At 44.1% G+C, this 21,121-nt stretch overlaps 10 protein-coding genes across 10 annotated transcripts; 6 read left to right on the forward strand and 4 right to left on the reverse strand.

Moving 5' to 3' along the window:
• Positions 1-1,361: 1,361 nt before the first annotated feature.
• On the reverse strand, positions 1,362-2,607 carry L199_006313 (uncharacterized protein; the record flags this gene model as incomplete). The annotated part of the gene is made up of 6 exons (XM_064892013.1): positions 1,362-1,457; positions 1,568-1,830; positions 1,908-2,049; positions 2,131-2,253; positions 2,399-2,511; positions 2,592-2,607. 6 exons carry the CDS (start codon positions 2,605-2,607, stop codon positions 1,362-1,364), a joined length of 753 nt encoding a protein of 250 aa, XP_064748085.1.
• Positions 2,608-3,074: 467 nt separating this feature from the next.
• L199_006314 (uncharacterized protein) lies at positions 3,075-4,396 on the forward strand (the record flags this gene model as incomplete). The annotated part of the gene is made up of 6 exons (XM_064892014.1): positions 3,075-3,216; positions 3,268-3,359; positions 3,447-3,606; positions 3,679-3,788; positions 3,880-3,980; positions 4,048-4,396. 6 exons carry the CDS (start codon positions 3,075-3,077, stop codon positions 4,394-4,396), a joined length of 954 nt encoding a protein of 317 aa, XP_064748086.1.
• A 403-nt stretch (positions 4,397-4,799) lies between these two features.
• L199_006315 (uncharacterized protein) lies at positions 4,800-5,268 on the forward strand (the record flags this gene model as incomplete). Its single annotated transcript, XM_064892015.1, has 2 exons — positions 4,800-4,888; positions 5,139-5,268. 2 exons carry the CDS (start codon positions 4,800-4,802, stop codon positions 5,266-5,268), a joined length of 219 nt encoding a protein of 72 aa, XP_064748087.1.
• Positions 5,269-5,773: 505 nt separating this feature from the next.
• L199_006316 (uncharacterized protein) lies at positions 5,774-7,540 on the reverse strand (the record flags this gene model as incomplete). Its single annotated transcript, XM_064892016.1, has 7 exons — positions 5,774-6,262; positions 6,340-6,462; positions 6,528-6,687; positions 6,776-6,981; positions 7,053-7,196; positions 7,285-7,402; positions 7,464-7,540. The coding sequence occupies 7 exons, from the start codon at positions 7,538-7,540 to the stop codon at positions 5,774-5,776; spliced, it is 1,317 nt and encodes a 438-aa protein (XP_064748088.1).
• A 1,129-nt stretch (positions 7,541-8,669) lies between these two features.
• On the forward strand, positions 8,670-9,965 carry L199_006317 (uncharacterized protein; the record flags this gene model as incomplete). Its single annotated transcript, XM_064892017.1, has 5 exons — positions 8,670-8,876; positions 9,121-9,204; positions 9,329-9,344; positions 9,420-9,742; positions 9,852-9,965. 5 exons carry the CDS (start codon positions 8,670-8,672, stop codon positions 9,963-9,965), a joined length of 744 nt encoding a protein of 247 aa, XP_064748089.1.
• Positions 9,966-10,537: 572 nt separating this feature from the next.
• On the reverse strand, positions 10,538-12,652 carry L199_006318 (uncharacterized protein; the record flags this gene model as incomplete). Its single annotated transcript, XM_064892018.1, has 7 exons — positions 10,538-10,803; positions 10,894-10,934; positions 11,000-11,797; positions 11,857-12,035; positions 12,101-12,141; positions 12,206-12,366; positions 12,459-12,652. The coding sequence occupies 7 exons, from the start codon at positions 12,650-12,652 to the stop codon at positions 10,538-10,540; spliced, it is 1,680 nt and encodes a 559-aa protein (XP_064748090.1).
• Positions 12,653-13,386: 734 nt separating this feature from the next.
• On the forward strand, positions 13,387-14,903 carry L199_006319 (methionyl-tRNA formyltransferase; the record flags this gene model as incomplete). The annotated part of the gene is made up of 6 exons (XM_064892019.1): positions 13,387-13,633; positions 13,708-13,797; positions 13,856-14,202; positions 14,265-14,366; positions 14,429-14,560; positions 14,625-14,903. The coding sequence occupies 6 exons, from the start codon at positions 13,387-13,389 to the stop codon at positions 14,901-14,903; spliced, it is 1,197 nt and encodes a 398-aa protein (XP_064748091.1).
• Positions 14,904-15,466: 563 nt separating this feature from the next.
• On the reverse strand, positions 15,467-16,199 carry L199_006320 (uncharacterized protein; the record flags this gene model as incomplete). Its single annotated transcript, XM_064892020.1, has 2 exons — positions 15,467-15,676; positions 15,912-16,199. The coding sequence occupies 2 exons, from the start codon at positions 16,197-16,199 to the stop codon at positions 15,467-15,469; spliced, it is 498 nt and encodes a 165-aa protein (XP_064748092.1).
• Positions 16,200-16,606: 407 nt separating this feature from the next.
• On the forward strand, positions 16,607-17,490 carry L199_006321 (60S ribosomal protein L1-A; the record flags this gene model as incomplete). Its single annotated transcript, XM_064892021.1, has 3 exons — positions 16,607-16,774; positions 16,913-17,362; positions 17,428-17,490. The coding sequence occupies 3 exons, from the start codon at positions 16,607-16,609 to the stop codon at positions 17,488-17,490; spliced, it is 681 nt and encodes a 226-aa protein (XP_064748093.1).
• Positions 17,491-18,557: 1,067 nt separating this feature from the next.
• Positions 18,558-21,061, forward strand: L199_006322 (uncharacterized protein; the record flags this gene model as incomplete). The annotated part of the gene is made up of 7 exons (XM_064892022.1): positions 18,558-18,847; positions 18,957-19,247; positions 19,319-19,967; positions 20,046-20,392; positions 20,469-20,613; positions 20,685-20,721; positions 20,808-21,061. 7 exons carry the CDS (start codon positions 18,558-18,560, stop codon positions 21,059-21,061), a joined length of 2,013 nt encoding a protein of 670 aa, XP_064748094.1.
• Between the last annotated feature and the right edge of the window lie 60 nt (positions 21,062-21,121).

The following is a 21,121-nucleotide window of genomic DNA, read 5'->3' on the forward strand; positions in this document are numbered from 1 at the left end:
GTCTGAAAGTGGGTTGTGTTATATGTGGGAGGGATGTGATGGCGAATAGGATGGAACAAGGACATGGATCATGTATTGTGACGTATGACATCATTGAAGTGAGACCCAACCCAACAAAGTCACTACAGTGAGTATGCGTTTTTTTTCTGTCAGAGTTTAAACAATCGAGCGTCATAATTCGACTTTTGGACCCTTAAACTTCCGCTCTATGGTGCATACATTACATCCCCCATGTCCTTCTAGGCTGGGCAATTATCGTACAGGACATCCATTCGGACGATCCCATATCATGTACGAACCATTTGCGCACTAAGATCCATGACGTATGACGTATTCGATTCAGGGGAAATCAACAATTCCAGTTAAGGCGCACTCTCTATGAATTTGCTCTTTTTGATTTCCTCTTTGGTCCGCAGTAAGAGCACATGATATTGCAATATGCCACATCACAAGCGACGATCTGCCCCCTTGCATACGGTATATGCCATGGTATGACCTCGCCGCAGGTATCCAACTCAAACTCCTAAACAGGCTGAGCCGATCCGATGATGAGATCATTAAGATGTCGTTCCAGCCACTTTGATCACTTTACTGGGAATCTGGTTTTTGTTCGACCCTGAACATCTCATGATTTGATCGATTGCACCAGGCCCCTAGGTATTTGGTCATGCCGATCATGCAATCAAGTGCCGTCATAAACACATGTCTTTGTGATTGTTCATTGTTAAATCACGTCGATGAGGCGTAGCCACTTGCACTTGATGGTGGACACTTGTATAGTGAAAGATTATTTTGTTTTGTTTTTTCATTTGATTGACTACTCTCATCACAACGTGACGTCTGGATCCATCAGCATCCATCCTCTCAAGGAAGGAAATTAATCCATTTGAGCCCGTGAAATCCTGATGGATCAAGAGACACAAAGAGCCGCAGATCTGAATATCTACGAAACTACGTATGCGAAACGGAGATTTAGCGATTGAGCTCAGACAATATCATAGGCGAGCGGAATGTTGACCATACAGCGTGGTGTATGCTGTTCTCAGTCTCGTTCGGCGAGTGCATGATCACAATAAGGACAACCGCAAATAGTGATCCAAGACAATGAAGATTGTGAACACCATTTTATTCTACCAGTACATGTAGCATACAAGGTTGTTTCCATACCGACTTAAGAGTCGAGCTGGACATCTCAATACAGCTTGCAGACTCGCTCAGGCTCGAATATGATAATCCAATCTATAAATCACTCGTCATATGTACAGAATCTATAAATGCATAGTACACATGCCCAATCCCACCTGTCCATTCCAACGCTCTTTTCTAGCTTCCAAACTACATGAGATATGTCGATTACACCGTTACATGAAATCGTCATCATCGAGAGCATCATCGTAAGATTCTGTGTCAATCTTGGCTCCGACTTTGGCAGCACCGAGTTTGGGTTTGGTAGAAGCCTAAGCAGGTCGAGCAATGGTCAGCGAATATCCCTGGTATCTATACAGTAGCGGCATTCCTATGACTTGTGGCATGGGATTAGGGGGAAGAAGGATCCAAGTCGACTCACCTTCTTCTTTCCACTAGCTTTGTCTCTCTCCTCTTGTTGCTTGGTATTACCCAACACACTCAATGCAGATGACACTTTTCTAGTTTGTACGGCAGTCAACGCCTCGCACATGTTCTTAGACAACTCCTCAACGAGAGTAGCGTAAAGTGGAGACGATTCGTGCTGCTTGATCAAAGCTGAGAAAATATCCTTGGATAACTCGGTAAAATCGTTCTTGGTGGTTGGTTTGGATTTAAGGATAGTCTGAAGGGTTTTAGCAGGGGCTGTAATGGGAAGATAATCGTCAGTTACGCAACTTCTCCAGACGCTAAGAGGCAATCAGATGCGCATTTCAACTCACTCTCATCAAGAGACGAAGCGCCCAGTAAATCAGCGGCGACAGCTAAATCGGCCTCTTGTTCTCTCTCCCTAGCAAGTCGACGTCTATCTTGCTCCGTCATCGTTTCTATAAGATCATCTTCACCTGTATCACCTCGTTCCCTCTGTAGCATGAGTAAGAGCATTTCAGCTGACGATTGTCGATGCTTCGAAAAAGAGCCGCCCAGCTAATGTATTACACTTACAGCTTCGGCAGCTAATCTTTCCTTCTCAGCTAATTTCTGCTTCAGTGACATCTTCTTTTTGGCGGGAGCTACGGGTGCAGCGGCGGGTTTAGGCTTCTCGTCCTCTGAGACATCCCAGTCGTCCTAGCGAGAAGTTCAGTGTAAGCATGAGATACTACTTTTCGGGTTCTTTAGCGGAACTCGCATAACGATACGCAAAGTTTCGCTGAGGTGAGGCAGTACGCATGTATGGAGACGAAAAAGTGCTAACAGACAACCCATCACTCACTTGTTCATCTTCCTCATCTTCACCCTGCCATTTACCTCTAGCAGGGGCTTTTGGCGGAAGAGCAGCGGGAGCAGGGGTGGAAGAGCCAGAGTTGACAGGCTCGTCATCGATATCTGCGTAGTGTCAGAATATAGGATCAGCATTTTCAAGATATAACACCGGTCAAGACTGAAAGTCGAGGTTTTGAGCTCACCCCAATCGTCCGACATGATGTATTGTTGTTCTAATTGCTTGTCTTGATTGATCTAGCGATAAGGTGAACTTGCTTCACAGACAGGCACTCCGAGTCGAAATATACCTGTTGAGATTGAAGATGCTGGTGGCGAAAAGTATACCGACCAAAGATTTGTATATATGTCTATCTGATGTAGAAAGAGGGATGGGACAAAAGAAACGAAGTTGATCTTTTACTTTTTCAAAGTTGACTTGACCTGTTTTAGGTTGATTCGGACGAAAGATGGTAAGACACGTGGAAATCATTATCTACCAATTGATTTGGAAGCACTTTTCCTCATTTTATCCCACAAAGTCGGTCAGTAAAGTAGGTGAGATGCAACATCGTCAGTATCCATATGACATACACATACATTTTGGGACCAGAAGAGACGTCTTGAGCACCGTATACCCCCAGAGCCATTAGCTCAGAGGTTGAGGACAAAGGGATAGTCCTGATAAGATGGCTCACGCTCCTCATCCACTCGCTACTCTCGAGCAAATCATCAAGACACCTTCGTCCGAAGATGGGATTCCATCAGAAGTGGAGGCTGATCTACGAGTTGCTGGATGTATGTTGATCCAGGAAGCAGGTGTGATGTTGGGTTTGTGAGTCTCTTCATCGCATACTATTTCCTTTTGAATGTTGCTGACAGAACTGTTCAGACCGCAGAGTACGATGGCCACTGCTCAAGTCATCTTTCATCGATTTTACTATGTCTCATCACTATATTCTTTCGGTGTTAACGTAAGTCCTCTACGCTGTTTAGTGTCAACTCAGCCGAAATTTTTCTGTGCATATGACTGATTGTTTTACTCATGTTATGTTCCATAGGATATATCGATATCATCCTTATTCTTATCTACGAAATTATGCGAGACTCCCGTCCGATTACGAGATCTGATCAATACCCACCTATTCTTATTGGCGAGAATCCAATATCTCTTAAATCAACCTTCCAATCAACCATTCAAATCTACCCTGCCAAGCTCAAGTAACTCAACATGGCTGGGGCAAGGACAGAGTGTCAAAGGAAAGGAGAAGGAACAAGATCCAATATGGAAAGATTTCAAATTCGACGAACCGTCATTCCACGATGAGATTTTCTGGGAATGGAAAGATGTAATCACAGCGAATGAAATGCAGATTCTCAAAAGGTTAGGATTCAATATGCAGGTGATTATCAATCTATCCTGCAATAACCTCCCCATTACGCTGTACATTACATTTCTACGTCTTGCTCATTATAAGAATACCCTTCTCATAGGTCGATTTACCATATAATCATATGATCAATTATCTCAAGATATTAGATTTGGTATTTGAAGATGAAGTAGCTCAGATGTGTTGGTCAATCCTGAACGATATGTAAGTCATACTCACCACTCAATCTCAAGCGCCTACATCTGATATGAATGGTATGCTCTAATATCAGGTTGCTTACACCGATGTATGCGATCCACCCACCACATACCCTCGCTTGTGCATCAATACTCCTCTCTACGAGATTACTTCGAATACCCCTACCGGAAGGATGGTACATCCTCTTTGACGCGACTTACGATGATATCTGGTCGTGTTGCGGTCACCTCATGAAGCTTTATAATGATTGGGGATTGGAACCACCTCGTGGAGCTGTGACTCTGGGATTTACTATGCATGATGGAGATAAGGGTCAGAACATTAAAGAGAATAGGTGGAGGAAAGCTTGGGTATTGGCGCAGAGTAGGAAAGCTGTTAGACGGTGGTTGGAGGAGAGAGACAAGGGTCAGAATAGGGTATGAGTAGACTCGAATATGAACTTCTTGTAATAGTCTCTCCTTGAGACATATATACCTGGTTTACTTTCTGTATACTGAATGTTGTATGGAATGGAAAGCATCTGCATCGTAACATCATCTCTTACACAGACACCCACTTCGATGCCACCTCCATTACGCGTTTATGTGAGATGTCGGCTTCGGCTTGTTCCGCCCTTCCCTCCTTTCCTCTGTCTCCCGTTGATCACTGGTTACTCTACTTACCTCGATGTATCTTTGAGCCTCTTCCTTCTACCTATATCAAACAGCATCTGTATCTCATATCTTAATCAGTCCCAGCTCGACCAGTAGCATCTACATCCAAGAACATCCATCCTACCAACTATCTTATCAGTATCTGCCATCCACTATCTAATCACACGACACCATGGTCTTAGGTAGATTGATACATTACGCCGTAGATGCTTTGGCGGTATCAACCATATTGGCTGGAGTGAAGAAGACGACTGGTTATGCGTGAGTATGGTTTGTCAGTCAGAATCTCAGTCAGAATAAGATATATCGCCGGTGTATTGTACTGATCTTTCCTTTACACTTTACATCATGCCTCTTCTGATATCTGCCCCTAATTCATCTACGTCCCTACCTCGTCTCGTCTGCCCCTTCCTGCTCCACTCTCGTCGTCCCTTCTATCTTTACCTCTCATGGCCTTCATGGACCTCAAATACTTCTCATCTCGCCTACATTCATCGCTCAACTTCTACAGCCCTGCAACCGACCAGATCCCCGACTCATCCATCAAATCCATCACCGACTCGTACCTCTCAGCAGGTGAGACAGTGTTCGGCATAATCGCAGGTCAAAGTGTCACCAGCCAATATTTCAAGAAGACATAGGAAGGGTATATACGGTGAGACTAAAGGTGGAGTAGGGTATAGATAGCGGTAGAGGTACAATCTGGAGCAGATCGAATCATGGAGGAAGAATAAGGATAGGGCTAATTCTACTTCATATTCTCACGGTTAGTTGGCTTTGGCTTTGGCTTTGGATTTGGATTTGGATATTATGGTAAGAATGGGTCACATTTACATCTATATGTATTGTATGTTCTTCTCCCTCGTACTGATTCCATCATACTTTCATCCTGGATAAGTTGTCATTACTAACACGTATCGTCAACTATGAAAAACCTAATTTTTATATTCAAGAGCTCTTCTCATCCAATATACACTTCGGTTGCATATATCATATCATCGACATTCAGACATTGAAGCATCCAATAAAACGTACAGACTGAATCTATCAGACAGTCCTACATTGCTGATTCATAGCACAAGAGATATCACACAAGACTAAATCGATCAACAAAATAGTTCACCTCATCCTACTCTATACACATATCTACTCTTCAACAACCGTATGACTAGTGACAAACACCTGAGTCGGACCTTTACTCTTCGGTTGACTGACTTCGAATGGAGACTTGAATTTAGATACTACGCTAGGTAAATTTGGGAATTCAGATAATCTTGCTCTTTTCGTTCGATCCGCAATTTCAGTAAATGGAGCTTCTTCCATTCCACTATGTCCACTCGATGTAGATGGTTTGGGGTTAAGTGACATTTCAATCTTTTCTGGTCCTCCTACTCCTCTGCCATTCGGGCTTGGGAAGGGATTAGGATAACCACTTGTAATGGCATCGGGACCAACATTCAACCTTTCGCCCAATTCGTAGTATTGCTTGACAGAGTATCCATCGTAGTCCTTTGTATTAGCAGTGTTGACGTATCGAGCTGGCAGAGGTCGCTTGTATGGTGCCATAGGCAAAAAGGTTTGATCTTTCCCGTGAGGAGGGAGTGATTCGGAAGTCATGTTTCGGGGTAACAACACCTAGAATCGTCAAACCATTATCAGGTCAGAGCTGATTTTGTAGCTGATAATGATGATTATGATAACGAAGTACTCACAACAATGGATAAACAGGTAGCAGTGAACAGTGCCAGCTGACCGATCAAGTACAATAAATCGTGCCAGAATCCAGTCTTATTGATCGTTTTACCTTCCGTCAAACCATCGACCGATAATATCAACTAAACCAATAACCACGTCAATTCGACGAGCATCTCATTTGGTGGAGAGATGGAGAAGTACTTACGATCGCAACGCTATAAGCTACTCTGCAAAATGTTCTTATCTGATTCATCTCAGAGAAGAAATACAATCTTTCCAGCACTTCATATCCTGCACCTTGTCTTTTGACCGTACGGAGGAAAGAGGGAAAGATGAAACATAGAATTATCGATGCGAGGGCGAGGCTACAGTATGGATCCATCCAATTGAATCGATCAGCATTACTATCAGGTCAGGTGATTGTGATACTGTAGGATATTGAGTTGCACTCACATTGTACTCATTACTGAACCAACGAGGAACAAATACGCTCTCATCATATCCAAATCACCCGTTTCGATACGTACTGCTCCTACCAACAGGGCGAGTGATGATACAGATAGACATATCCATAATTTGAAGAAACCAGATTTTAACCATGTGGATTTAGGTCCACCGGGAGTTTTGATTGATTTGATCAAATATCCCCAATATAGGAACTGAAGTAAGATTTTGGGACGGTCAGTAAAATGGGAGATGAAGATGTAACGGATGGGTGGAATTGATTCACCTCTTCGAGATGAATTGCTTGTAAGAAACCCCATCCCGCAGTCATAAAATATAAGGAGATTCGCCATAGATCTTGATGAAGACTGGTCCATAGTTGCCATGGTGCGACGATCGTCTGTTGAGTTTGTGGTAGGTAGATATAGTACTGAAAGGGAACAGGACAAATAGACATCAGACCTCTCTATCCTTTAAACTGTTGCAGAAAGAATGGGGAAAGAAGAAGACGATCTCACCTCAGCATATAAGACATGCACGCATATCCAAATATATACCATCAAACACGCTATGGATCCAAGTAAGATATGACACATGACAGCTCGGAACCAATCTGCTTTCGAGTATAGTAAACATCTTGAGAACCATTCGTCAGCTCAAGCACTGAGTGAGTATGGGGAAACGAACATAGACTCACCTCCATTGATCATAATGCCATGTATGCCAAACCATGAAAATGAACCCTGTCATAGCTACCAGAGCAGAAAAGGACATCGCGGCGGGGCTGGAATATTCCAGATAGCATTGATCAGTGATCAGTCAATGCGTGACATTCCGTGAAAGAGATTGATTGTGTTGCATGCAAAAAGATCGTACTTACGAGATAGGCATCTTGGATTCGCTGATATGCGATCGATCGTACGTGTAAAAGCGTAGAGATAACAAAGGCTGAACCAGAGCCTCGTTGACTATTTATGTATACTGTCAACTTAAGTGATTGAGTGACAGATACAGTTGTTAATTGATGTGATAGCTCAGATCAATCTCGATCTGAATCCCATCTTTATCGGACAAAGGATCTATATATACCATATGTCATCATACCACACAAAATCCTTTCAACCTTTCGAAAAGGTGTAAGTTAGTAAATCAATATGGAGCAATCAACGCCATGTAACACTAACTCATCCCGATTGATCCGTCTACACACCTAGAGTGCACATACACAATGTCTAGATCACTAATGAGGGATCATCCTTTGTAAGGATGTATCGTGAATACCCTTTGACTACTCAGTGCTTCACCAAGCTGTGCACGGTAGGTATCTGAATTACCGGATTCAATTTTATATACAGTGTTTGTATATTCTTTAGCCAGTTCTGTCCTTAGCTATCGTTTCATCTCTGTGTGTTGTGTGTTGCATGTTGTGTATACCAACGGATGGAAGCACAACAACAAACACAGACACAGACACAGATATCAACACAATCTCGTTCCTAGTCCTATTCAGCCCATTGCATCTTCGCAGTGGACTGAGTTTGATCCGAGTATTCCGGATCTAGTCTGAAGAACCTGATTGATACATAGCATTGATCCCTTTGCTAGTGGTGTCAATCGATAAATCCAAGCCAAAGTGATGCAAAGGATGATCAGCTGACCATGATGTACGGTATGGCATCGAGCCAAGCGATTTACACCATCGCTGACGTCTCCCAGCAACCACTGTACGCCTGCTGGTTTCAGTTAGGTTCGAGATGACGGATGATGATCATAACTTACCTACTCCACTTGCGATGAGGACCAGATCAGTATCTAACCAACCTAAACATTCGATGTCAATTCTTGTTACTTCAATTCCTCTTCACTCAGAATGTCATGGACAGATACTTTGAAATGATCAACAATGGATTCAGCTACAGACTACAAGCTACCATCCCAAGACATTTCAGACTCGTGGCTCTCCAAGCCACCACCTTCCTACAACCCGAAAGATGCCAAGTACACTTCTCTAGGATCATACTTTCAGTATTCGTATCCCTCTGGGAGAACCGACGAGGAGAAGCGCAAGAGGATATACATTCTGTACCTCAAAGGGGAAGATGGCCAAGTTGTAAGTCTAGTTTGTATTTCCCGTATGGCAGATCAACGGTACAGTTCTGGGAGGTAAATGACTAAATGAGTGGAGTCGAATATCTCCATACCATATTTCTCAGAGCTTGCAAGTAGATTCGCTGATTTGATTCATGACGTATCGTCGTTGGTATTGGTATAATGTGAAGACACACCGATATGATATGATTTCAATGTGGAAAAAGCTCTCGTTGCGATGTGGTCTCGCGTATCTCACTGTCCAGGTCTTGAGAGAGAAGATGTCGGATGATTATCCCAGTTGTGAGATGCAACATCTCATCCTGATTTGCGAGAGAGATTATGCCAAGGTGAGTGAGCTGTACAGTTCATGAACATTAGATTGAATAGCGAACGAACAATAGAATGAAATGAAATAAATTGTAAAGTGCGCTGACGAGATGGAAATCGAACTTGGTACTGTGAATGATTTAGTGGAAACCCATATTTGGTAAGGTCCTGTCCTTCTCTTATGACTATCTACAATGTCTCTGTGGTATTGCTGATCCTGTACAATGAATAATAGATGAAATCCATGAGACAGTTTTGACAATTGCAAAAATCGAAACCACCGGTCATATGCCCGACAAATGGTCAGAAATACCCACACCCGCTCTGTCCACGGCCGCTATCTCCTTGAGCTCAACTTTGAGTTTGTGCAGGGATGTCCGAATGGCCAGAGATGCCGATGCGTGTCCTGCATGTATGATCTTCATCGACAATGCCGCAGGAGAAGAGTGTTTGGATTCACACCATTGGCTTTTTACCGAAACGACGGCGGTGAAGAAGAGGATCTTGTTCAACCTTGAACAGCTAGCTAATCTGATGGGTCGAGAATTTCACATTCAGGTGAGTACTGTGATTTCCACATCAACCAATTGATATCAAAATTCTTGATAGTGTGGTATGTCAAAGTGATATCACTCTGATTGATCTGTTGAATGTGGTGACGGTACAGAAATCGGAAGAAGCCACATCAGTCAAGAAGAAAGTAGAAGAACCCAACTTTGCAAAAGACATTCCACATTTGTTATCTCCGATCTACAGCTTGTTATCTGTGGTGGTGGTCTGACTGTCTCTCTTACTTTCCGTCAAGATCATTCTTATACTATATATGTTACTGTAACATCAATGTACGGCACTGTACTATCCCATGTTGGCATCAGGTATACATAATCTGCATCAAACCATCAAACAGACTAAACTTATCTATATCGTATCAAAGAATTCGTCATTAAAGTCATATGATGATACACGTAAAGGCAAATAATTATATGAAATATTGATACAGTGATTGTACAGTATACTAAGATTCCAAAAATCGAGAAATGAATGGTTGAATGTATGAAATGCAAGAATTGAATAAACTGATCAAGATACAACACCAAAAGAATCCAAGCAATCGGAAATGTCCATGTTCATAAATCACCCCTTCTTTCTCCATCCCGACGTCATGCCCTGTCCACTTCAAGTCATATCAATTCAGCGGCTTGATGGGAATGTTCTGCCGAGACTATCTTGTCGGTTGTAATGCTGGTGGACTATGTCGTCTCAACAATTTATCTCTTGCCAGATTGTGGGTATAGGGTATATATTCTCGTCGCTCCCTTCTTCTTTCTGAATCCGAGCGAACTTGTATCATCCCTAATACCCTCCCGGACCAGTCTGATCAGCCTCTCTACTCCTTCCTTGACCAACCCCACTATCCGTCCTACTTCTCCTCCTATCCCTATTGGTCCGTTCCCGCCTCATGAAAGCGAGATAACGCGCGAAACCATGTTGAGTAGGTGGCTGGGTCTGGGGTGGAGGTTGGTCCGAAGAAGGGTACGTTGAGGAGTGGGGTGAAGGTGAGGAGTCACTGGATGATTGAGAGTTAGATAGGATGGATGTGGATGGTGGTGCGTTGAAGTCTATAAGAGTAATAAGAACAGTCAGCTCAATTCCTCTCGTTATGACGCAATGAGAAGAGCATGAGTTAATCCTCGCAGAGACTAACCCACCTTTACGACATAGTGGGCATGATGAGGATACTTGAAGTAACCTGCATAAAAACAGTCAATCAGCATGGCCACACTATGATCATATAAAAGGTAAGGTTGCACCTACCAAGGATCAATACAACTTTGATGATACGCATGTTCCCTCTCGCAAGGTAACACCCTAAGATCATCTCCAGGTTCAAAGTCCACCAAACATATTGGACATTGTTGACCCTGACTTTCGGTTCCAACGCCCATCGCAGTATCTTGATCCATCTGGTCATATTGTTTAGGCGTCTTACTCCCACTGCCACTAGCGATCGATGATATCCTTCTTTCGACTTCCGATACCTGTACTCCTCCCGTTTTCGATGTCTCGCCGTCATTCTGATGATACCCATAACCATATCCATAGGAGTCGGTACGATCGTTCCGACTCATTTGGTTCAATGAAATACCATTTTCGGAATTCAAGCTTTTAGGTGGTGTACCTTGTTCTTCCCCTTCCCCTTCTCCTCTATGGTACCCTTCCTCATTGTTCCGATTATATTTGATCACTGGGAAAGTATCCAGCACAGCTTGAGCCAATCCTCTAGCGGTAGATTGCGGCGGACCATGTTCATCGTCATTCTCCCTTCTTCCATATCTTTCGGGATGCAACATTGCCCTCCTAGCTCCCATAATCAACATGAAAATGAACATGAAGGAGACAACTCCGGTAATGGTGTATAAAACGATCATAGGTGCAGAGGTCTTTTTGTTGCCACTACCTCCGTTACTTGACGAGCCGTCATCTGTGGGCGTAGCGTTGGGTATACCTGTTGCTGTAGCTTGACCAGTCGAGTTCCGGGCGGTGAGCGTTCCCATTAAGAAGGACTTGTAGGATGGTGCGTTACCGGCTAGGGAACTGTTCACATCGGCTCCTCTGTATGATTATCTTATTAGCATAACATCATCGGAGTTGAAGTTAAGAGAGACACATACGATATGTTTAGAAGAGTTCCATTGTAGTTCTCAAATGATGTATTGGTATGTACAAATTGATTGTCGATGAGCCTAGCCACCTGCACAGTCTTTGTCGCAAATACATCTAAAGGCTTCTCAAAGTCTGTGATGTATTCTGAGTTGAGTAGACATGATTGGGAGTGTGCGGTATATAGCAGCTATAAAGTATTGTATGATATATCAGTACACAAAAAACTTGGTTTGATAAGTTGACCCAACTCACAGCTGATACTGCTCCCCTATCTCTAGCTAGCGTGAATATATCTACGATCCCACGAAACATCAGTCATCATATTAGATGAGTTAGCAGAAATATAGATACACTCACCCCATTCATCGCTCGCCGTAGTCTCATTCACATCACAACTTATATATGCTATCCAAGGTGTTGATGTCGTGAGGTTCTCGCCCATTGAACTTTCCGCGAAATGTACCAATGCTCCAGAAGTGGTACCGCCTGTTCTGACATCAGCTTGAAGTTGGAATGACCTGGCGGATTATCAGAACAATATCAGATCGTATCACCCATCGACGAAATTGTGCGGATGGAGAGATGTAGCTTGGCAGATCGATGCACTCACACTCTACCTGAATACGTTCCAACAGGATCAGTCCAAGAGATAGCTATCGTAGATGAATCCGTAAAGTTCAATCCGGAAGTATCGTTCACGGCTATCGCTGGAATGTAAGCCGAGATAGGAAGAGACTGAAGGATGAATGTTGAGATGGTGGGGATGACAAGGAGGGAGGATAGCGATAGACGAGGTCGATACATTGTTATTGCTTTTGACCAATCCAATCCCAATTGTGGGATTGGGAAGAGATAGACTTATAGACAATAACAGACAAACTAAGAGCTTTCTTGCTCTGCGTTGATCTGAATGTCGACTTCCCTGAACAATTAATCTTAAAATAGAGTATCGAAACTGGTATTGGCGGGCACTCGTCAGACCAACCGATCAAAGGAGTTGTGCTCTCCTCAGACAGCGAGCAACGAGGTCCGCACTATTTGATAGATGATGGACGTTGATCTGATAACCTTTCCATATGGCTATTGAGGGTATGTTGAGATCACCACACAAAGGAGGTTGAGCTGTGTATGTATTTTCGGTATGTTCTGAATGATGACTGCGTACAAGCGTGAGATCGTAACAGGTGAAGTTTTTGTCAATTTCTGGTCTGACCTCTTCCACTTGGCTTCGTATAGAGTATTTCTTGTTCGTGAAGATGTCGTGGTACAAGCGATGAAGAAGGTGATAGATAGTGTGCTATGATATGCTATGGATCGATGTGGAAGATGTACAAATATAATTCATACGCAGTGAGTATGAGTAGTGGTAAGTGTTGTCGTAAACCCCTCTTGCCTCGTGCCTGGGATCTGTTGTGCAAGCATCAACAAATGAAACAAAGATATCAATCCGGACCATCGCTTTCACTCTCACTTCTCCTTCTACCTCCCTCACCATTTGACCTTGACCACATATCACACGAATGTTCAGACATACATAGATGATCATCTCTCCCTCATTGGTGATCTGCTCATCATCAAAACCACTTTTATCGAGGTGTGCTCTTTCTCATCATGCAAAGTCTAGGATATTGAGTATTGTCTCTCACGGACGGACCGCCGGCAACCCTCGAGCTCAGGCTCAAGCCAAGTTCACCACTTCCGCACGGTTGACCAGGTTCAAGATACTGTTCTGTGGATCAGATGAATTTTCAGTAGCTTCTTTGAAAGCTGTACATGACGCTAGAGGTGGGTCCGATTTCTCAACATAGACATATGGCATGCATTCGGTATTGTGCTGACCATGAAAGATGCCTGACTAGATCTATGGGACTCGATCGATGTGGTCGTACCGCCCGAGAGGGAGATAGGTAGAGGAGGAAAGCATAACAAGTCTCTTGAGAAGTATACTCGTTAGTCAATATCCTCATATCTCGGTGCCCATGCTCGTACTGATATCTGGTTATATAGCTGCTCTTCGGCAATATGCTCTTTCAAATGACCTGCCAAGCCACACCGTCCCCCCCGAAGGTATCAAATCTTGGACTGCTCCTGGACCATTTACTACTCCCTCCCCTTCTCATATACTATTAACAGCTTCGTTCGGGCATATCATTCCCTTACGTATACTAAAGCTGTTCCCCGAGAATCATCGGTTGAATGTCCATCCGTCTTTATTACCTCGTTGGAGAGGCGCGGCACCCGTACAGTGGACTATTGCCAGTGGTGATGAATTTACAGGGGTGAGTGTACAGAGGTTGGTGAAGTATAGTAGAGGGGTGGATGCGGGGGATATAGTAGGTTCAATAAAAGATATCGTAAGTATCCTACATTTGTCGAAATCATGGAAGATAGGCTGATTCAGATTTCCGTCATGTAGAGGGTACCAAACGATGCAACCTATACTACTTTTCTTCCTTATTTAGCTGAGATGGGCGGATCAGTACTAGTGGATGTATTGAGGAAGCTGAGAGATGGAAATGTAAGTCCATGAAAAGTCATCATATTTTATACGAAGTAGCTAATGGATGGTGTCTGCATCAGGCCACATTTACCCCTCAAGATGCAGCTCTAATAACGCACGCACCGAAAATTACCCATGAGACAGCTCGAATCAAATGGGATGAACAGTCTGCAGACGACATAGGTAGATTACATAGAGGAATAAATCATCAGGTGAATATTTGTTACTAATCTATCCAATTTTTCTTACCAATACCGATGTTGAGTATTGGTATAGGTTCACCTTTGGACACCACTTCTATCCACTACAGCTCATCTCATAACCCCCCGACCCCTTCCTCCTTCCGACTACCCTATAGCGCTAGACGGTGAAATAGGTAAAGCTCATCTGATCAAAGATGGGAAATCACGGAGATTGTTTGTGGCATGTGCGAGAGGGACGTGGCTGGAAGTGCTGGAAGTTCAAATGGCCGGGAAGAAACCTTTGAAAATCAAAGATTGGTGGAATGGATTACCTAAGGATGTAAGAGATCGGGGATGGGTGAAGATGGGATGAGCTTGAATCAGCATCATAAAGCTACCAATCGGAATGGAGCACGGTGATACTTGCATATATAACATTGTATAGAAGGAATTTACAACTGATGTATCACTGGAGAATCGATCTCAGACGACAGAAGCGAATTGTAACGTATTTGATCTCGGCATGAGATACAGAAGATATCAATTCATTCCCAAAGATGGTCAAATGATGTAGGCGATGTTCACTACGGATAAGGATTCTCCATATGTGTCTTGACTGCTGCCGTCCTATCTCTTTCCCAATACTCCGAATCATCGCCTGATCTCAAACCATCGAAGACGGACCCTCGCCCTAATATGTTATATGTTATATAATCATCCAATTAGCATGAGGAGATAGGCAGAGGATACGTTGTGGATTTGACATGACGAAAAAGAGGTCAGTGCGTCAGTGGTACGCTTTGATCAGGAATGATGAGTGATCATATTCATACAACATGTGTTATGCTATTACCTCTACTATCGTCAAACATCTCCATGTCTCCCTTGCCAAATTCATTTTCCCCCTTCACATCTTCCTTCGTAGACGCATGTCCCCTACTGCCCCTCCAATAACGGCACCTCCTTCTTCTCCCCACCTCCTATCCCACCCGACAGACTACCCAACCCTTCCAAGGGTGGTAAACCCGAAGCCTTCCTGGAGGCTCGCTCGAACTCAATGTCTTCCTTGATACGATGCAGTTGAGTAAATACTTGTGATCGAAGGTATGCGCCGAAGGGTGTGAGATCCTTGGAACGACGTGAGAGCTGTGAGAGGTTATGATCAGTAAGAGATTCTCAATCAAAAATTGTATGGATTGAGAATATCCATGGCGTATAAAAAGATTACAGCTCAAGATTGGGAGGACAACAAGGAACATCAAACAATAAATGGGCGATGTTATCACTTGTATATGCAGACAGAAGAGGAGAATGATACCCCAGAGACTCTTGAAAAGTATGACATCCGGATATGCAGAAAGAGCGAAAGACAGTAATTCACCAGCAATCCCTCCAATCCCCCAGCTTTCTCCACATCCCTAATTTTCCTAATCTGCATCTTCACTCCTCTTAATCTAGGTAATACATCGTTAGCGCCCGCACTTGCACCCTCAGTCTCAGCCAGAAGGTTGATAGGCCAATCCACCCGAGTGATATTGGGCTTGAACGTTCGTTTGGTCTTCTGAAGCGATTTGGGTTTGTTGTTACCTGATCGAGTGGGGGAGATGGGGATGATAGATGGGTTGGATCGACGGGCGAGAAGGGTGGAAAGATTGGGTATTTTTGACATTTTGAGTTTTGGAGTTGAGCTGGGACGAGGTGAACTGGATGATTATAGATGTTGAGTTTGAAACCGAGATGGATTCCAATTTATGTATAGAAGTCTAGTTTGACTATTATCGTCAATCCATGCATGCATCTCTCTTCCTCTTTCATACTATCATACGTTCTTGCTAGTCTCCAAAGAAATCAACCCAACCTCCACTCCTTAACCTTCAAATCCGCCACACTTGATTTGAAACGCCGTCTTGAGAAAACTCCGACGAAAAAACTAATTCCACCAGACCACCCCACCATTCTCACTCACTGTTCGCGCTGCACTCACCGTTTTAAACATATTTCATAACGTTCATTCATCCTTCTCTTCTTCTCTCATCCATCAAGACCCGTCTTACTCCGGCCTGATATCAAAACAAAATGTCCAAACTTCAGGCATCAAGCGTGCGAGGGTCCATCAAAACCCTTCTTGCCCAATCTTCCTTGGAGACCCACAAGGAAGCCGGTGGTAAGAAGAGAAACTTCGTAGAGACCATCGAACTCCAAATTGGTCTTAAGAACTACGATCCTCAACGAGACAAGCGATTCGTGAGTCGTACCTACCGAGCGCAGCGAGGTGGAATTGAGAACGTGTCAAGCGGAATGTAGATTGTGGTTGGGCAGAGAGTCGAGGAGTGGATAACACAAGTAAAACGGAAACAATGCTGATACTGCTTGTTCCCTTAGTCCGGTACCGTCAAGCTTCCTCACGTCCCCAGACCTCGAATGCAACTCTGTATTCTTGCCGATGCTGCCGATGTCGACCGAGCTAAGCAACTTGACGAGGAACTCCCCTTCATGACCGTCGAGGATCTTAAAAAGCTCAACAAGAACAAGAAGCTCGTCAAGAAGTTGGCTCAAAAATACGATGCCTTCTTAGCTTCCGAAGCTTTGATCAAGCAAATCCCCAGATTGTTAGGTCCCGGTCTTTCCAAAGCTGGTAAATTCCCTACCCCCGTATCTCACTCTGAAGATCTCCAAAAGAAGGTCACCGAAGTTCGATCTACCATCAAGTTCCAACTTAAGAAGGTCTTGTGTCTCGGTGTTGCCGTTGGTCACGTTGATATGGAAGAGGATCAAATCATGCAAAACACCATGTTGGCCATTAACTTCTTGATCTCCCTTCTTAAGAAACAAGTGAGTCACAGATATGTAATCGAATAATCGCTTGTGCTTGTGCTGATGTATCGATTGCGCTGTAGTGGCAAAACATCCAATCGCTCACTATCAAATCCACCATGGGTAAACCTCAAAGACTATTCTAAGTCTTCTGAAATACGGTTTATCTGTCATCCGAAAAGAAGCATGTTAGTCGGGTCTGAGGACTTGAAGAAGAGATAGAGATGAGTTAGAACGGAATGAGAAGAGGCAAAACAGGAGCTTTCGCACGCTTATACCCAAGTCTTGTCTGAGCCCTTAATTGGGTTTATTTGTCGGGGACTGAGGGGAGCTTTCTTTCATTCCGTCCTGTTCATTCTTTATCCTCTTGCTGATAGATTCTCGTATTTGGATTTGACTTGCTTTCTTTTGTTGATAGTTCGTATTTGGAGGGATGATATGTATGTGGATTCTCTACATCACTTGATATCTGTTTGTGCACGTCGCGATGCTTCTGTGGGCGTCTTACAAATCTCGCAGGGCCTTCGATTTGGACAACATGCGATGCTCTAGTAATGTATTCCATGTGTTGCCTTCGAGACAAGGTGGTGGTAAGCCGGACAAGTCTTGAGATTGGCTCACGAAGGTGTGAGGTGATCAACCTAACTACTAACTCGGCTAATTTCCTTTTTCTTACTTTCGGATCCTTTTATCGTGTTCGTGCCTGTCGAGTTGATGTGTGACTCGATATTCTGGTTCCTGATCCTATTCCAATTCCTGTTCCTATTCCTATTCGTATCATTTCATATAGCTGAGTCATCGACACGAGCAAGGGAAGGAGGTGACGGTGTGACACCACTTCCATAGCTGCGGGGGTCAATTCCATTGATATTCCGGACCGATATTATAGGATCCCCCAAACGGTGCCAGTAAGAATGAGAGTGCAATTAGCCCGAGGGACCGAAGGGAACCGATTAACCATCAATTCAACCACTTCGGACATGATAAGGATAATTAATCACGAATGGGCAGGTACTGCAGATTGAAAAAAAGTTGACTCGACTGTCACGAAATCACCAGAATACAGTCATCACCATCCACATCATCGTTATCATCATCAACATTTACGCGTTGGTAAGGATAGGATTCCAACATCAATTATCTATAAATAAAGGTGACGAGCGAGTCGAATTTCCAGAATTATCCCCTCGGACCCGAATCACCATATCCCACAATGTCATCATCTCGCAATCACCGTAATTCCTCACCATCTCCTTTCAACCTCAATGCCCCTCCATCCTCATCCTCTTCTTCACCTCGTGGTCGGCCTTCATCTCCAGCCAGAGGTAGACCGTCTTCCCCACGTCCTCCGCCAAGTTACGCTAGAGCGTCTCTCGACCGTTCACCTGCTCTGAATCCTATGGTACTGGATGATAGACCGAGAGTACCTCCTCCGATATACCTCAGATCGTCCAGTCCCGGTAGCAGTGCCAAGGGAACTATGAAGATACATGTTCCAGCGTGGTGAGTGTTTCCCTTTCTTGCTATACACTACATCACAGAAGGCTTCTGTCATTCTCTTTATCATCAGACTTTGTACTTACAAAGCTGATCTCACTGAATGGACTTTCAGGGGAGTAGCACTAGTCCGACCTCCTCGTGCTTTAGACCTTCACCCACTGGAAGCAGGCTCATCGACCCTCGAACCTCCATGTGAAGATACTGTCCTCTCAGGATCATTGGAGGTGATTATGAAAGAGCCCCGGAGGGTCAAAGCTATCTCTGTGGGTGTGCAGAGTGTATGTAGGCTACACATGGGTGCCGGTAGGGGATGGGAAGACGATGGGATTTTTGAGAGGGGTGTAGAAGTGTTGGGACAAGGTGAGGGAGATGAAGGAATTTGGTTGGAGAAGGGAAGTCAATCGTAAGTCTCTCTTCTCACTTAGTGCACCGCTGACAATAGCACTGATAATGACACTGATCTACCTTCAATAGGTTCTCATTTACGATAATCCTCCCTGCGACACTAGCTACGACAGATTTCCACTCTTTCGGTCGTGTCTCATACATCCTCACAGCGCGAGTGGAAGGTATCCCATCCAGCACCTCCTTCTCATCAGTATTTAAAGTAGCCTCCTCACCAGCTTTGGACCCAAGTATACCGAATATAGGCGATTTCGAGCGTGTCATCGCTAGGTCCGACAAATTATCTTCTTCTTTGGTTGGCAGGAACGCGAGTCGAGATTCATTACTTTTACACAATCAAATTCAGGGGCTGGGTTTGGAGGATCCTTTAGAGGGGAACGATGCGATAGCTGTAGGCGAAGGATCACCTTCAGTACAAGGTCTATATACTCGAAGGCAATCTTCGGATGTCCCTCCCTTGAGCTTGTCGCCTGATCCATTGTCACCTAGATCAAGAAGACAGAGTATATCTTCCGATATGACTGCTGGTAGAAGCGAAAAAGGGAAAGATAAAGATAACGACAAAGCGGGTTGGTTAAAAGGCGATTTGACCGCTTCGAGAGCATTGATCATCCATGCAAATCCCTCTAGATCAGGTGGAGTGAATACATTGGAGATAAGGAAAGAAGGTTTCGTGGATGGGATTGGGACTTGGAGGTTTAGTGCCAATGCTGATGTGGTAGGTGGTCTTCTTAATGCTTATCACTATTGTCACTTCACCAATACGAGATATCATAGCTGACATGGTTGATCCCAGTTCTCAATCTCATCCGTCCTCCTAATCTCAATCAAACTACCCTCCCCATCACCCATAACGACCGTCTTCCTCGTTCGACTCGTTCTTTCTCAAAGCTACAGTATCGTCTCACCTCGAACACCTAACCAAGCACCTCATTCACCTGAATCATCCAAATCGCATGTGTTGTACCAGGTTGGCAGACCCCATAAACCAGGAGAGAAGTATCCTGGAAGAGATGCGGAGGCTTTATGGAGGGGTCAAGGTGTACCTGGGAATGGAAAAAAGGATGGACAGGAAGGTTGGAATGTAAGAGCGGTAGCAAGATTACCTGGTCACGAGAAGATTAGACCGACTACTAGTGATGGGTGAGTGGGTTGACTCGCTCGATCATATCCTTTGTACAGAGTCTGGATATACTGATCGGGGTTCATCACGATATAGTACCATCACACCCATCCGAGTGAAACATGAGTTGATGCTTCAAGTGTTCTATTCCCTCGATGGACTGTGTGTATTTGATGATCCGATAGAAGGTCCAGGTGAATTGAGGATGATGTCTGTGAAGATGCCTATCGGTGTGCCTTCGGTGAGTGAAGTAGTCTTTGACGACAAATCGAAATGATTGGTTGTACTGATGGCGTGTATTTCCCAATTTAGTGCTGCTTGACATTGAATGCCTTGAATCTACCTACATGTGAGTACTGAGTCAATACGCTTGATCCCACAACCAATCGTTCTTCTCCACAAGGAAGGACAAACGCTGAATCTTGCTTCCTCCAGATGAGACTGCTCATTCACCACCTGTGGAAAATATCGATACCGTCCTCTCATCCCCACCTACAAAACATCAGTGCATGTGCGGATCAACTTTTGCAGAGTTGGGTGAAGCAGCTATGAGGAGAATGCAGAATATAGATCAGGATGAGATGGAGGAAAGGGTCAGGGAGAATGCAGGTGGGAGCGGAAGTGGGACGAAGGAAATGGAAGCGAGGAGAGATACTCCGAGTGGTGGTGGACCGTCAGGAAGTCAATAGTCATATCAAGCCGTCCATCATCTCACCATTATGGATTAGCAGTTGTGATAGTAGAAATAG

Source organism: Kwoniella botswanensis, chromosome 1 (assembly GCF_036426115.1).
Source record: "Kwoniella botswanensis chromosome 1, complete sequence".
In the NCBI taxonomy this organism is placed as follows: Eukaryota; Fungi; Basidiomycota; class Tremellomycetes; order Tremellales; family Cryptococcaceae; genus Kwoniella; species Kwoniella botswanensis.